A 16,174-nucleotide genomic window follows, 5' to 3' on the forward strand; every position below is an offset into this window, starting at 1 on the left:
GCAATTTCCCAATGCCCAGTCCGTCTAAATCCCAAACACGACCTTGAGCCGCTCGTACACATAGAAACTCGTCGCCACCATCGGCACCACCTTGACATACCCAATACTCAGGCCCACATAGAACCCTTTGTACCCCTTCTCCCGCACAATGCTGCGCGCGACTTCTGTCATGGTCAGGCGGTGTCCGTCTCCCACTACGCCACCGACTTGCATGCGTCGTCGTATGACTTCGAGAGGGTATGAGAGGGTCTGCGAGACGAAGCCGGCTGCTGCTCCCGTTATGAGCTCCGCCCATGCTCGGAGAGGGGGTGGTTTGTTGGGCGCGAGTTGCTTTTGCGATCGCTCGGACATGGGGAGTATGGTGTAGGGTGCGAGGAGCGGTCGGCGCATGAAGTCTCCCGCTGCGTCGTGCGTGAGGAAGGATGCGCCGGCGTACGGTATCATGCCCCATAATGTCGGCGTGAATCCTCGGAAGAAGTTTGACAGGCCATGGGAAGGCGTAATGGCTGTTACCGCCGCGCTCGCCGTCTCCGCCGTCACGGCCGCCGCTCGCGGTACATTGCTCTCCTGCAGCACGTTCGCCCTCGTAGTCGCCTGCGGCGGATGCTCGTTGTAAATCACCCGGCAAATCTCCCCCACCGACACTCTCTTCGCCGTCCTGGTCTCCCACGCCAGCCGTACCCGTATCACTTCCAGCGGGTACGTCGCAAACACGCTCAAACACCCCGCCAGACTCCCCGCCACAAACCTGCGCGTCGGCGTCTCGAACTCTTTCGCCGGAATCACCACCGCGCGCACCTGCTCGTAAGCCAAGAACTTAATCCCACCGTACGGGAAAATCCTCAACAGCGTCGCGCTATGGCCCCGAAACAACCCCCGTGATCCATCAGCGGCGTATATATCCCGTATCGCCCTCACAGCCCCGGACCACGAGCCAGTGTATTTCTGGAACTGCGGGTTGCTGGCCTGGAAGAGGATCTTGACGCGGTCGAGCGGGGCGACGACGGTTTTGGCGGCGCAGGCGGCGAGGCCGCCGGCTATGCCGGAGCGGACAACGTATTCGAGGGACTGGCGGGGGATTTTGCGTTGCTCGTGGGCTTGGGGGTAGGCTTGGGAGGGGAGGGAGATGTCGGAGTCGGAGTCGGAGGGGAGGGGGCGGGATTGCGCTGCTGTCATCGTGGGTGGTGGGAGCGTGGAGGCATCGCTGGGTATGGGGTTAGTTCTGATAGGAAGGCATTGGGACGGGTTGGAGGTGTATACTTAGGGGAGGATGGTTGCATGCGATTGCGGCATTAGGGTGTGGATGATTGGTAAGTGTACCGCCGTTGAACTCTTGCAAATTTCTGTAGGAGGCTACGTTGTGCTATGTAGGGTGCGGTATGGTGGTGTCCCCGTGAAAGTGTGGAAGTCTTAAAAGGGAAAATGGAAGCACATGCTCTTCTCTCTGCGATGACGGAAGGCTCGAGGTGTGGTCTTCGGCTGCTCGGCCTTGCTTGGAGATAGCCGGTTGAAGCCGATGCACGTCGACGAAGATTTCTCGGACTTAACAACAAGAAGGTGAAGAAGAGACAAGTGCTGGAAAACACGTCTGACAGTTCTGTATACGATACACTGGAGTGCGTGATCTACTGTGCGGAGGCGAGACGCCATCAGCTCCTGTCAATCCCCTCCGTCCCTCCATTCCGGGTATCCGCCCCTTCTCCCTGGTCCTCGCTGCCCCCATCGTCCCTAGTCTGAGGTAACTGCGAAGCGCGGTAGGACAGTAACTCACCCTCCATAAGATACGTCGTCATGTCTCCATTGCTCGAGATGCATCCCTCATGCTGCAGCACGGAGTCGTGCCTGGACGCGTAGTCCTACAGATCCGCCGATAGGAAGATCCTGTCGACTGCTTCGACATGTCCAGAGCAAGTTGCTGACTGGCAGCGCTAGGAAAGCATCTAGGTAGTATCTTGTCCATCGTAGTGTAGCGAAGCTCGGCAGCTCACGCTTCATTCATCCTCGCCGACTGCTTCAGCATCGTGTTTTAAGCACAGCCCGGACTTGAGAACATCGTGGCGAGGACTTTGGAGCGCTTTCCAATGCGACCCACTCAACACTGTTGGTAGAGCAGTGCATCGTGATCAGAAGAGACATGCCCATCCGTTCTCAATAGATATGCAGGGCAACGACGAGCCAGCGAGCAGCTGTCCTTGACGGAGTTGGAATTCATATTTGCTGACTCGCCAGCCCTTTGCACCCATGTTGACTCGGATGCCATCAGCAAAAGGCGTGAAGAGATTGGCAAATGTGGGCAATGAAAGAGAAGCTGAATAGGGAAGGATCGATACCTCGCGCGACCTGACAAACCCTACCTTTTGGATGCCCTTGCTCCACGAGGCCGCCAGACATCATTACCATGTCCCCTCGACGTTCTCACGAAAACAGCAGTGCTGCAGGTCGGGTGCGTATTCGCAGAGAACGTCTGCCCCAGGCTTGATCGTTCCAGGCAGCTGGCCGATGCGCATGAAGATTGCTTTCCACGAGTCTGAAAGAGTACCACCAGTTCTTACCATAGCGTCGTACTATCCAGGCAAATAGATCAAGTCTTTCAGCCAGTCAATCTTCGCCTTTCCTACTGGACTGTTGCACAACTCCGCGGTCACGAGCGCGAACGTATTTCTTGCCGTCAAACGTGCCACCGGGAGCCACGACCCGATGTCTCGCGAACGACCGTTCTGTCTCATCAGTCGGCCGCACAGCGTATGCAAGCACCCGATGTCTCTCCTGAGAGTGCGACGGCGTCCAAGCGCACGGCATGTATTGGTGCCTGGTGGTGTGCATCACACTGTCCTTGACATTGTGGAAGCACTGGTGAGGACTGAACACACCGGTCCGACCCAAGGTAGCACAGTGATACGCATGGGGGTCCACTATTTCCAGTTCCGGTCCACCTTGCAGACATGTCGTTCATGCTAGGAAATGCAGAGCTCTCGAGTTTTCAAACCAGGGAATGTTTTTGCTGAGCTCTCTTAGCGTGCGTCTGCCTGCTTAAGCGGTGGAGAAGTGTTTTGCTGTCGTGTGCTCTTCATCAAAGCTCATATGGATTTTAGCGCTTGGGCTTTAAACCCAACCAATTGAAACGCGCTCCGATCGATTTCAGCCAATAAATGCCTAGGAGTTGTGTGCGTTGGCTGGAGGCGGATGTTGCTGCACGCATCCGTAGCGTGAATAGATCTGGGAGGATGAGAAGGCGGTATGAGGCCTGGATGTCGGGAGACTCGCAAGCTCGTTGTGATTGTTGAGGGAGCGCAGCAGGAATACGAGACAGGATCCATCGTCAGAACGATGGGGTGATGAGATGAAGGGAATATGAAGGATGGGAACGGTGTCAAATCGAGATTACGAAAAGGGTTTGTGCGATTTCGACAGAGGGATGAAGCGAGATGTGTTCGTTCCAGAAGATTGCTCCTTTGCTCATCTTGCTTGGGGTTGGTCGGTCTGTGCTGGTGCTTGTGTTGCATGTCAGCCCTGTCGTCGGTACCCATCCATGCCGGTATTACGGACGCCTGGTCTGATGGTCGACATCAATCAGTTCGAATAGATAGCACAAGCATTTATTTTTCAATCACAGTCACGAGGCTTGAAGATACGCGCCGCTTCCGTGAATGGTTTCCATACCTACCAGCTCCTACGCCCGAGTCAGCATGCTGCTTCTTTCAGTCAGATGCATCTCGCCCTGTAGCACATGGCCACGCAGCAGTTCTATTGGCGGAAACGGGTGTGCTGGCATGAACCACAGAGGTCTGCCTCACGCTCTGCTGCAGGAGCTCTGTCGGGCAGCTGCAGCAACGGCAGATGTAGTGCGAGTGTGATACCGGCGTGCCGAAGAACATGACCACACATCTTCGAACAGTGCCTCGCAGTATTGAAGGTGATGGAGTGGGAGGGATGAGCCACCCGCGGCTCGCCGACGCTGACCAACGACGCTTCCACTCTATTCGCGAACCCCCTCCCAGCTTCCATGTCACCATGTGTTTGTGCTCCCGCTCCCGCCGGTCCAGCTGCGGAGTGAGAGTCGTCCCGTCTGATCTTATAGTGACTAGAGCCCAGCTGACGTTGGTAGCAACTCCTCATCCTCCTGATTCGTCTTTCTGCGCGAATAGACGTTCGAGAAGGGCGGAACGGGCAGCTGTGCAGCTGGCCACGCAGACGTTCTGCAGCGAGTGCGCATCCCCAGCGCAAGGGCATCCCGGCACAGCCACCTCAGTGGTCCTCGACGTCGCGCCCTCCCAACCAGACGAGTCTTTCAATCAAAATCAAAGGCTCTCTGGGTTCTCATCTCGGGAGCGCGATTCGTTAGGGGGCACTGACCGCCTTGGGCCGACAGCGCCGCGCCACCGCTCCCCCCTTAGCGTCGACCCCCCTGCCCTTGATTCGACTCGTCGCATCGGGAGACAAAACCACAGCGTTCGCACCCAGCCATCTCGCTCTCTTCCCTTCTACAGCAAGCCAGAAGGCAGGCAGTGCAATTACTCATACCTACGGAAGACTCGCCATCCACGTCACGGGATCTATCGATCTCGTCTTGATTTGCAGACTCGTCGCAAGTCACCCCATCAGCCAGATGTATTCTCGAAGAACCGCTTCCTCCTCCCGTTCTCGACAATCACCTTGTAGAAGACCATACGATCAGAGATAAGAACGCTGGAAAAACGCCGATAAATACACCATTCCACCATAAACATACAGGGCGTCTTTTGACGCCCTCGTCGGACCTGTTCCGATGCAGACAGCCGGATATGCGGTGCCACCGTACTTCAGCTACGACTACAGATCCCCTCCTCAGACACCCCAGAGGGCCAGCGGATATGCCTACTTCTCGCCGAGACAGTATTCGACTCCGGCGACAGCGCCAAAGGGCCACACTCGACGGCCGACTGCAGACGCAACCTACACCTACAACACCACCACCTACTCCACGCCCCGCAAGAGCAACTACTACTCGACTCCGGACTACGCGTCGGCCAAATACTACAACACCTCGGCGCAGTCCACTCCGCAGCGCAAATCCGACTATGTAAGTGGCTATGCCTATACCCACGAACGTCGGATGCCAGCGCACGACGACGGCAAGAAGCAGCGGAAGTACTCGAGCAGCCAGCACTATTCTACACGCCCGCAATACGTCTATGACGGCTACAGCGACCGCGAGTATGAGTATCTGCCACGCTACGAACAGTACGAAGCACCACCACCTTCGTACAGACGCCATCAGAGTTATTGTGAGTCACGCACTGATCGTCGCTATTATGATCAGGTGCCCATCTACACTCACGCCGAGCCCACGGAGTCGACGCGCCCTCGTCGAGCGTCGTACAGCCAGCAGAACGCCAAGCCGACATACACATCCACGCCTCGGCGTCCGAGCACAGCCACGAAACCGCCTCCGAAGGCAACAGCAGAGGATGCGCGTCAAGCTGGCATACCTGCCGGCTACTGCTACAAGAACTGGGATCCGACAGAAGAGCCAATACTTCTCCTCGGCAGCGTGTTCGACGCCAACTCGCTGGGGAAGTGGATCTACGATTGGACCGTGTTCTTCTACGGCGCGGCAACGCCGATGTCAGAGGTTGCCGGCGATCTCTGGCTGCTGCTCATCCAGCTCGCCGGTAAAGTCAAGCGAGCCGAGGAGTGCATGCCACGGATCCGCCAGACCGCCTCGCGAGAACTGGTCGACGACTTCCTGGAGTCCGGCGAGCGCCTGTGGCAACGCTTCAACAGGCTGCTCAAGATCTGCGAGAACTACATGTGGAAGGCGGCGAAGAAGGAGAGCGGCAGCACGGCCAAGGTCCGCATGGGCAAAAACAGCGGCTGCGAGTTCGTCGACGCCATCTTCGGTCGCGACCGCGAGCTCGAGCGGACGGAGAAGCTGATGACCAGCATGCGGCTGTGGTCCATGCGCTTCGACGCGAACTGCGAGGACATCCTTCGCCATCCTGCTGCCTAGCCATGGGTGGCGAATGCTTTTGCAAGATACGCTAAATTTCTACAACATCTGGATTCTGGGTTTTGATTTGACGGAGTTATCGGCTGGACGAGAGTGTACCATACTTTCTCTTTTCATCCGGCGACAAGGACGAGTGTACGATTAATTTGGCCTGTCACGCGCGGATGGGTTGGTTCATGGAGCATGGCACGGCTACGCATACATGTTGTTCAGGCAATTCCCTCACGCTGCGGCGCTTCTTGCATTGCGATGGTTGGCGGGCTGGAAAAAGTTCGTTATATACCCTTTTGTATTAGATTTTTGGGTCGTGGGGAAGAGGATACAATTGGCGCGGAGAGAGCGGTACTACGGTGCCGCGTGGTGTTTTGGGCAATACTGGTTATACCATTGTCATTTAGCTTGCGAACAACCTAAATTTCCTCAACGCCCATGCTTCCATCTCTTCCCACCATCCCGTGCAGTCCGCCATCCCATGAAGTCCGGATAGACTCGGCATATCCCATGCACTGCAGCAGCGTTGTCCTTGCTCCCACCCATCCATCCCAGCTCGAACCGCGATCAGCGCCGTCCGCAGCAAACAAGACCACTCTTCCTCGCCCAACGCCACGGCCATCCCACACACCCTCTCTGTCGTCTCTGCTTGTTGGCTCGCTTGATTTCTGCTCTCAACCAGTAGTGTACTGTTGCAGCACACTATTCTCGTTCAAATCTTCGGATTGGTTGAATTGCTCTGCCTTCTGTGCTGTCACGAGGGTGTTCGTTCAACCACAAGTCGGGCTGATGTCTCCGACGACCAGGGTCGGGCTGACGTCCCCGTCGTCTCGGTCGTTGGCGTCTACATGCTGCTGAGGAGGAGAAGACTTGTCCACGGGCGCGAAAGTAGTCTTAGGATGCTGTGTCATGATCTGAGATCGGAGCTACGATTTAGCCCTTCTTCTTGACGTCCCATCTCCCTGATTTTTACCACGAACCCCTTGACGGGACCACCACAAATAAGATCACTGGTCTGGTCCACCGGCTGCTCATCCACTACCACCGGGAGCCCACGAGCGGCCTCCTGGTATCTCTGCAGAATCCATCTGCGGACATGTTTGACCGGCCGGCCGCGATAGAATTGAACATCTCGGAACGCGCCCCAGACGAACAGCAGGACCGTGGACATCGACACAGTAAGAAAAAAGCTACCACGGGCTCGGATGTACTGTCAGGACATGAGAACATTGGTCGCGAGGCGTGTTTGCTCCGCCTGCAATTGCTCGTGGGTGAGCCCAGCAAGCATCGAAGGTAGACTGGACTGCATAGTCTTCGCAGTATCGCCCTGGTTTGGATATGGCTTTTCGTCTACAGCTGCAAGCTCCAAGATACTCCGGCAGAGTCTGTTGATGTGTATACGAGCGATCCAGTACAGCACAGCGGTTTCCATTTCGTCGATCGAATGGAACTCGAAGACGTATGCAACCAATGCTTTGCCAGCACGGTCCGGACTCCTCACGACAGCAACATTGTGTAGCAAGACACCCTCAGACTCTGCATCGACTCTGTCGTACAGACATTGTGCCAGGGTGCTGAGTCTCTCAAGCTCTGCCGAATCGACGGACCTGTTCGACCGGCCATTGATGTCCCAGAGCATCGCAACTAGCCTTGGAGTCTGTATCAGAAGCTGATGCGCGAGCTTCCGAAGTTTACTGAGCGCTTGAGAAGCAGCACAAGTCTGCCAGACTGGATCCAAGGACAACCACTTCTTCTCATCGAATGGACTCGGTGTTCCTTCAAAGCACGAGAAACCAAAGGAAGGACCCCAAAATGCATACAGGACGGCGGTAGCCATATCACTCGTCGGCCAGGACTCGGGTCTTGCTTGTAGGATGCTCACGATGGCGTGTTGATGTGGGTACCAGGAGAGCTCGTCGAACCGCGCGACATCTTCGTACAGTGTGAGCATGGCTACCGTCATGAGTGTGGTATCCGATGCATCCAGCGACTTCCGTAGCTGGGAGACTGCTAAAGCCTGATAGTAGATGCTCTGCCGCCATTTCGTCAGGTCACCGCTAAAGTAGTACTCCTGTGCTTTTATGATTGCTTCGGCGACGGCGTCGTTGGTGGTGTTATGTCCCAGGCGCGCAGGGATGAAGGCGTACCGCTGTGACGCGCCACGTTAGCTCACGCGGCATCATGGCACGTTCAGGGTCGCAGTGTGCTTAAAGAGCTCTGTAACTGTAGGCTTTGCAGACTCGCTACAAACCTCGAGCGAAGCTGAGATTCGGAACATGTGGGATATACAGTGCCGGTGCTTTCACCTTCGTGTCAGGCGTACGCCTCGCGGGCTGCGCTGTGCTGACGTCCTTGGGCGCACAGCTCCGGCATGAGTGACAGTGCCAGTGGCATTGCCGCCATGCTTGTCCGACATATCTCCAGCAAGTACACGGGTGCGAGGGACATTTGCGTCGGACTGTCCTGGTCTGTATATGTAGCAAGCGGTCTTCTCGAAAGCTTCTGAGCTTCGGCTGGATTTGGGCTTGCCGCGAAATGGAGATGAGGGTGGGAGCATTGGTCATCTGGAGCAGTACCTCGAAGTCTTACTTGGTATGCTGCACAAGCTCGCCACTAGATTGCCTTGTGATTTTCACATATAGTTTGACTACGAGCGGGCTGAAGACAAGATGGCACGTTGTCAAGTCGGGTCGTTCTTGGCTTGCTCGAGTTGAGTAGGACGGCCTCGGCCCCCATCTTAGGAGGACTGCCTGGTTGACATCGACTGTTGAACTTGACTATGAGTGGGAATGTATGGTCATGACTGCAACACCTCGTAGTGCATCTCTCTGAGGCGCAGAGGGAGGAGTCTTCGTTCCAACCGGAAGGCTTCGTCAATCAAACACATCACATTTCACAAGCGCTGTGGGGGCAATATTGTCATGGTCTGAGTGACTGCATCTTCATTCCACCAGAGTGGTCTAACTCAGGCTACGCAGGCTTGTCTGGGTTCTGTGACGGAAGCTCAGCAGCTCGCGGCCACGCGTGCAACTCGTTCGCCCGTCCAGTTCCCGATTCGTTCCAGGGTCCCATTTGACTCTTCTGCAACTCGTTCGCTTGCCCAGCGCCCAGTTCGCTCCAGGGCCCGCTTTGATCCTTCTCGTCGAAACCGTCCTTGGGCATCTTTCGGTACCCCAGCCACCGCAAAGCAAGGAACGTCATGATGGTGGCAAGCAGTATGCCGCCACCGAGAGATCCAATAACGATGCCGGCGATTGTGCCGCCGGAGAGAGAATCGCCACTCGAAGACGACTGACTGGACAGTCCAGCACCGTTTTCCAGGCTACCTGCTGAGGTCCTTGAGGCGGCGTTTGCACCATTTGTTGGTTCGGCCGTCTTTGCAGCTCGAGTCGCGGCAGCGAGGACATCTTGGTCGCTGGATTCATATGCGACGAATATGGGCTTTGCCATCACAGATAACGTTGGGAAGACCATGTCGGTCATCTTGCCTTCGATGCCATACTTATCGGTGTATAGCGACCAGATAGGTCCTGGGGGTGCAGGATCGCCTCTACACCACGCAAGGCCGTCACAGTTGAGACCGCTAGAAGACGGTCAACGACCAGCGCAGGTGCATGGGATCTTCGTACTCACGTAGGACAGCATTGTACTGTCTTGGCTGCATCAGGAGCTACTGATGATGCTGAGCCGGTGGGCTCGCAGGCGCTGTACCAGCCTGTTGACGGTTTTGTCAGCTTGTGTGGGCCTCTCGACTTGAAGGAACTCACCGCTGGGACATATTCCAGGCGAGTAGTAGTGGTTCAACGTGAACTTGGGAGGATAGCAGAGCAAATCCGCCGCTTGGCCGGTCGCGCCCAGCAGCACTGCAGGACTGAGGGATCCCTTCGATACATCCGGCGCCCAGATGGCGTTCCCGTTGTACGTCCTCGTGGAAAGACATCCTTCACGGTCCAGTGTTAGCTGCATGTATCCTTCGGGTAGATCCTCATGCCATCCTTACCCGCTGGAGGCGTGAACACCGTGGTCAAAGGGCCTATGCTCGTCAAGGCCATGGTTGCACAACGTGAGGTTGTGTAGCCACCGGAACCAACCTTTGGGAGCGCAAGGCCATCTTAAAACGCACGCGCGCGGTCTTCGCCACGCGTGCTTCAGCTGGGCCTGTCTAGTGCAGCGCTTTCGGGAGGGGATGCTGGGGTGGTATCTCACTGCTCTCGTTCGGACTCATGGCCAAGGGACTGTAAAGAGCGAAGGATCATTGCGAACGCGCGAGAGGAGAAGCGAGATGAAAGGTCCAATGGCCGCGAAGGCTAAAAGACTATTTCGATCTTTTGGCGTGTAGGGCTTGCGGGTCCTCAAATGCTTGTCGCTCACTTGCCCGGGCGGTATAATTATACGACCGGAAATACTTGCGACATGCAAGTCATGTGTTGGTATAAGGTGGAGCAGTTCGTGAGCGTCTCGGTGTCACTTCAACTGCTTGTCGGAGGCCAGCGCTCGCGTTAGGAGGCAACGAAGAGTCGATCGATAATAAGGTGCAGAGGCTCGAGAGAAGGCCGTTTCAAGCTGACGAGTTGCACGTTCCTGCGCCGAAGTTTATTCATCGCTCAGCTCGCAATCGCGTTTGGCTATCTTCAGACCAGTTGATGTTGGCAAACCAGGCGCATGCGCAGAGTCCAACAACTCTTGATGTTCCTCGGTGTCAGCAGCAATGAAACACGTCCTGGCCGTTCAATTTGCTTTCAGTCCGCCGCCTTGCAAAGATACCCGTAGGTACGGACCGAATATATGTCGTCTGGGTCCCCTGACTGTCATAGCCAAAGTCGTGATGGTGGACGACAGTGGTCGGAAAGTTCGCCAGAACACCTGTTGCAGTGGCCAGCCATGTTTTGGGGTTGGGATGCAAGTTGGCGGACAAGTATGTAGAAGGAAGTGGAAGCAAAGGCGAGGCATAATACATAACATTGCTCCACATCCGACATGCTAACGTTACAATTCCATCAAAAGCAATCAATTACAGCCTCCTTACATGCTGGATGTCTCCAAGCAGTATCAAAACACAATAAACAATCTTCCATCAATCCTGCTTATCGGAAACAGCTCCAACCATCCACCAAAAGCCCACGTACCATGCCAAGAAGGAACGAAAAGGTATGCCAGGCATACGATGATGATATACGTACCCAACTGGACTGCCTGATATCCTGTGGCGAAGAAACGACCGATGTTTCAGGAAGGTGAAGTCGATGTGAGGTCGACGTGAAGTCTGCTCAGTTGGCTTGAGCGACGCTGCCCTCGTCCTGGCTGCTGTCCTTGCGAGAGCCGCCGCGCCAGACGTTGCGCCAGTTGCGCTTGCCATTCGGGCTGGAAGGCGAGGAGCCATCTTCCTTCTTGCCGCCGGTCGTGACTTTGATGCCGACTTTCTCGGCGATGTGCTCGAACTTGACTTTGGCCGGGGACGTGCCTTTGGCAGGGCTGCTGCGCTTGGAGGTCTTGCCTGGGCTGTTGATGGCAGACAGCGTCGGAGACATTGGAGGCGAGATTGGCTGAGGTGAGTTCGGTGGGTTGGTGATGCCGTCGAGCGAGCCCTCCTGGAAGCGACTGTGGTGGGTCATCTTCTCGCTCGTGAAGGAGACGATGCGCTGTGGCTCGATGGCCTTTCCAGTATCTGTGTGGTTGATGTCAGCATTTTGTGAGCAGTACTGCCGATGGAAATTCCCACCTTCAGACTCAGCGTTGGTCATGTGGCCAGTTGCCAACCCTGCAGCTTGAGCGATCGAGCTGGCAGACTTCCATTCCAGATGCGGGCTGAAGACACGACAGCCGGGCCACTGACGGTAGAGATTGGAGTCGATGCTCGTCATGCTGCTGACACGATTCTCACCAGCGTTCGAGCTGTTGCTACCAGCACTGCCGACGGTGGTGGCAGTGGGAGTAGACGATTGTGGCGGCTTGTTGACAACAGAGCCCATCGAAGTGATGCGCTGGGTTGCCGCCAGCTCTCGGTCCGATGAGTTTGTCTGACGTTGCATGACTGAGGAGGTCCGACTTGGGAACGGAAAGCCGGATGGAGGAGCACCATTATTTGTCGGTCGTCCTTCAAAAGCACCAGCCTGCTCCTTGTCTTTGGCCCACGTCCCAAGGTTGAAGGTAAGCTCGTTGGCAGATGGACCCTCAGCAGAAGGCGTCAGGATTGCGTTCTCATTGTTCGGAGCGAAGACGGCCTCTTTCAGAGTGTCCATTGATTGCAGAGCCTTCTCGAAGGGCGGGCGTGCAGTGACTGCTTCATGACGATCGAGCTGAAGCCGGCTAGACGACCGTGATGGCGCGATGCCCGGACTTGGACGACGCGGAGGCGGCTTCGTTGGGCTGCCGGTGGAAGGGCCGAGGTTGGCGTGCTTCGACTTCAACAGTCCAGCACAGTACCCGTCCAAGTAGTCTTCTTGACGATCAGAGCCAACCGGCCGACGAGCAAGGCCCTCACGGTAGCCCTCGATCCAGTCCCTGGAAGCTTCAGTGAAGTCGATCTGACCGACCGGACTGGCAGTGGCACAGAGCTCCTCACGGCACTGATGCAGCTTCTCCGGAGATGACGACGACGTCTGATCTGTGAACTCGCTTGGATGCTCTTCGACGAAGACGAAGTTCTGGCGCTTGCTCTTGGGGCTGACGTTGTGAGCAAGGCGATCAGGCAGGATTGCAAAGTCGAAGTGACGGCTGTCCGTGCTCGAGGCGGTGTGTTGGATGGAGCGTTGCGCTTTCGCGGTGGAGAGGTTCACAGTAACAGGAGTGCCTGGAGGAGGCGCAGGTGCCTTGAAGCCGCTGGCCGGTGCAACCTTGCTAGATGCGCCATTGGCGAGATCACTGAGTGGCGTTGTCGGCGGCACTGCTGCTGATGCTTCGGTGGACGACTGCGGCGGTGCCGTGTTCTCCTTGTCCTCGGACTGGTCAAGGTAGGCGTACTTGCGGGTAGAGTACTCCTTCGTGTCGCGAGGGAAGAAGTCTACGGTCTCGAAGCTCGACACGCTGGAGCTGTGTAAGTGAGGACTCTTCTTTGTCGGGCTGCTGGTGTCTTCTGATGCAAGAGAGGCCTTGATGGCAGTAGACGATGGACGCAGCTGGTGCAGAGGCGAGAGTGGAGTAGGTGCTCTGTCCTTGACTGATTTTGGCGCAGGGCGATCTCCATTGGCAGCAGCCTTCAAAAACCCAGCTCCGGGCTTGTAGGCAGGACTCATCGGGTTCAGGTTCGACTTGAAAGCCGTGGCAGGCTTCGGCACCGGCGCCTTGATGTCGACAGCACGGGATTGACGGGGTGAAGCCACTTTCTTGAGGTCCGCAACGGAACGAGCGCCATCGTTCTGGGGTAGCTGACCTGCTGTAGACGCTTCATCTACCTTGGTAGCAGCGCCGTAAGCCTGGACACGCTGAGCTGCGGTGATGTCGCCGCCAACAGGTGGCTCAGGGAATGCAGGATACGCGGGAGCCATCGACCCATCGAACGCCGGCGGCGGTACGAACAAAGGCGGCATCGCATAAGCTGGGTTGAAGGGAGCATCTGATGGCGTCGTAGCCTGGCCACCAAAGTGGTTGCCCGGGAGCTGCGGTTGCGGCATCCCAAAAAACTGATTGAAGTTCGCTGGAAAGTGCGGTGCCGATGCCTCGTTGGGCTGTGGTGGGCGTTGCTGCAGAAAAGCCGGCAGACGGTTGGGTGGTGACGAAATGGACTGCTGCTGGTTGTGCATGACCCGCGGAGACAAAGGTGCCTCCGCTTGCTGAGCGGACTTGATGCTCTTGATCGCCTTGCGAATGTTGTCCATGGTCGAGACGAGCTCGCGGCGCTTGCCAACAAGTGCGTCCTTGGCCGTCTTGGTCATCGTCCGACCGTGAAGGGCTTCGGTCTTGTCAAGCTCCTTCAGCTCGTGCTCAAGCTTCGAGTACTCAAGCTCCAATGCATTCGTCTGGGCCGGCAAAGGTGGGTCGGCAGAGGCGGAGGCAGCTGGCTTACTGATGGAAGCAGCTCTCTGTTGATGGCCGGTACTGCCGACACGCTCTGGAGCCAGAGGGCCGAACGACGAGCCGTGCGACGAGATGTTGAGATTGGGTGCAGGGAGGAAGAGTCGCAGTGCGCCATCGATCTCGTTGAGAGGCAGAATAGTACCGTTGACGATCTGGCACAGACGACCGTTGACGTCCTGAGCGACGAAGCCGTTCTGCGTTGCTTGCGTCCATTGTGCTTTGCCCATTGGATGGTTCGGGGCAAACTTGACGAGGCCGCCGTTGGCTTTGATGGCGCTGTAGCCGTAGCGTGGGTGGCAGAGAGGCGACTGCTCGCTGGGCACGATGCGGCCGCCAGCAGTGACGCGGATGTGCTGGGGTGATCCATGGGCTTTCACGATAGCTTCCGCCTTCTTCTTTTTCAACGAGGGAGTCGGCGAGCGTCCGAACTTCCAAGGTCCAGTCGGGCGCAGGAGCTGTCCATTGGGTGCGATCTCGCCAAGTATCGGCAGAGCCGGGGCAGAAAGGGGGATGTGGTTGCCAGAGGACTGGCGGCTGTTCTCGTCGATGGTCGACCGGTTCTCTTTGTTGGAAGGTACGCGAAGTGAAGTGCCGGATGTGCGGGACCTGTATGAGCGCGCTGCCCATGACTTGGACCCACGGAGAACGTGCTCTGAAGGCGATTCAACCTCTGTCAGCGAATTCGAGTGAGGTGAAACGTGATCGGGGGGAGATTCAGGGGTGCTGATGATGTCCTCAATCCAGCGCTGATGAACCTCAAAGCTGGGCGAGAGGGTTTTGCACATGCTTGAGCAATGAAAAAGAAATTCTCCAGGTAAAGATGAGTGTCGTGCGGAGCAAAGCGCGTGCAGGACGAGAATGTTGTGTTGTGCTTGTGAAGATGTCCCGCGGTGTTTGTTTACGAAGCGTGTCGAGGGGCTGCAGGGGGGCAAATTGTACCTTTGACAAGCTCGGCATCTTCGCCGTCCAACTCTTCAATCGCCTCGCTGAGTTTTGGTTGGGAGCACGATGCCCTGAGACGCTGCATCTGTTCTGCCGAGTACACCCGACGGGGCGCTTTGTCGACAGTCATGGTGTCTGAGAGGGACTTCATCGTGGCAGTGAACGAGTCGAGGCAGGAGGAATCTGTGTCAACAGCAGCCTAGAACAGCCAGCATGGTCAGCACAACGTCACTGGGGCTTTGGAGGGCAGCTCACGTACCTGGTCTGCGAGCCCAGCGCAAGCAAGTGGGTTTGGTCAGTTCACGAGACAGTGGTGGATAACGGTCGAGCGACGGAAGAAGTGAACGTGGTTATCAAGAGTTGGGAATGGTTGGGTTTGCAATGAGCGTGAAGTACAGTGGGGCGAACGAGTGGACGATGGTGGTTGTTTGTGATGGAGGAGAGATGGATGGGCCCGAGAAGGTTGTCAATGAGAAGTGCCATTGTTTGTGCACTGCCTCCGCCTCTGGTCGGTCTTGCAGGTGTTGGTCAAGGTGTATTGCAAGAGCTGCTGAACATGTCAGGTGTGGGAAAGCATGGACAGGTCCGTTGCTGAAAGGAAGCGGCAGGGGCCATGGTTCCCCCGTGGGCTGGGAAGGCGTGAGGGATGTCAAGAGGACACTCGAAAACCACAGCCGTATAACATCTTCGACATCTACTTTTCACCATCACCAATCCACGAGCACCACCAGAGCGGAAGCGGGCGATGGAAGATTGTCTCTATTTGTTCTTCGTCTGCTTATACGAGAAGCGCTTCCGTGTCCTGCGCCAAACTTTAGCTATGTCCCGCCTTCGAAGACATTCATCAGAATCACTTACTGTGAGAACTCTCCAAGCTTGTGTCCCACCATATCCTCCGTTATCCGCACGTCGTTGTAGACCTTGCCATTGTGCACCTGAAAGACGAGTCCCACGAAGTTTGGAAGGATAGTCGCGCTGCGTGCTTGTGTCTTGATCGGGGGTACCTTCTCGCCGGGCTTCGGGCGGATGATAGGGAGGCTGGTTGGAGTGAGTGTTGCTCTTGGTTATCGTTGATTTGGGGGATGAGCGTACGGGACGATGTGTGGTCCTGAGGTTGGTGTTAACGTAATGTCGCCTGTCCATTGATGTTGCCATACATACCCTTCCACACTGACCGCGCGAAAAGCGCAATGGTAGGTCTCATCGCATCGCTTTGTTATGGTTCTCGAAGTCAAGATT

At 56.4% G+C, this 16,174-nt stretch overlaps 5 protein-coding genes across 5 annotated transcripts; 1 reads left to right on the plus strand and 4 right to left on the minus strand.

Moving 5' to 3' along the window:
• Positions 1–24: 24 nt before the first annotated feature.
• Positions 25–1,176, minus strand: LEU5 (coenzyme A transporter; the record flags this gene model as incomplete). The annotated part of the gene is made up of 1 exon (XM_064806281.1): positions 25–1,176. The coding sequence occupies one exon, from the start codon at positions 1,174–1,176 to the stop codon at positions 25–27; it is 1,152 nt and encodes a 383-aa protein (XP_064655607.1).
• A 3,589-nt stretch (positions 1,177–4,765) lies between these two features.
• LTR77_009053 (uncharacterized protein) lies at positions 4,766–5,989 on the plus strand (the record flags this gene model as incomplete). Its single annotated transcript, XM_064806282.1, has 1 exon — positions 4,766–5,989. The coding sequence occupies one exon, from the start codon at positions 4,766–4,768 to the stop codon at positions 5,987–5,989; it is 1,224 nt and encodes a 407-aa protein (XP_064655608.1).
• Positions 5,990–7,193: 1,204 nt separating this feature from the next.
• On the minus strand, positions 7,194–8,396 carry LTR77_009054 (uncharacterized protein; the record flags this gene model as incomplete). Its single annotated transcript, XM_064806283.1, has 2 exons — positions 7,194–8,129; positions 8,304–8,396. The coding sequence occupies 2 exons, from the start codon at positions 8,394–8,396 to the stop codon at positions 7,194–7,196; spliced, it is 1,029 nt and encodes a 342-aa protein (XP_064655609.1).
• Positions 8,397–8,950: 554 nt separating this feature from the next.
• LTR77_009055 (uncharacterized protein) lies at positions 8,951–10,032 on the minus strand (the record flags this gene model as incomplete). Its single annotated transcript, XM_064806284.1, has 4 exons — positions 8,951–9,563; positions 9,614–9,695; positions 9,748–9,921; positions 9,981–10,032. 4 exons carry the CDS (start codon positions 10,030–10,032, stop codon positions 8,951–8,953), a joined length of 921 nt encoding a protein of 306 aa, XP_064655610.1.
• Positions 10,033–11,247: 1,215 nt separating this feature from the next.
• LTR77_009056 (uncharacterized protein) lies at positions 11,248–14,778 on the minus strand (the record flags this gene model as incomplete). The annotated part of the gene is made up of 2 exons (XM_064806285.1): positions 11,248–11,645; positions 11,700–14,778. 2 exons carry the CDS (start codon positions 14,776–14,778, stop codon positions 11,248–11,250), a joined length of 3,477 nt encoding a protein of 1,158 aa, XP_064655611.1.
• Positions 14,779–16,174: the final 1,396 nt, after the last annotated feature.

Source organism: Saxophila tyrrhenica (genome assembly GCF_035928015.1).
Source record: "Saxophila tyrrhenica strain CCFEE 5935 chromosome Unknown scaffold_16, whole genome shotgun sequence".
NCBI classification, from domain to species: domain Eukaryota; kingdom Fungi; phylum Ascomycota; class Dothideomycetes; order Mycosphaerellales; family Extremaceae; genus Saxophila; species Saxophila tyrrhenica.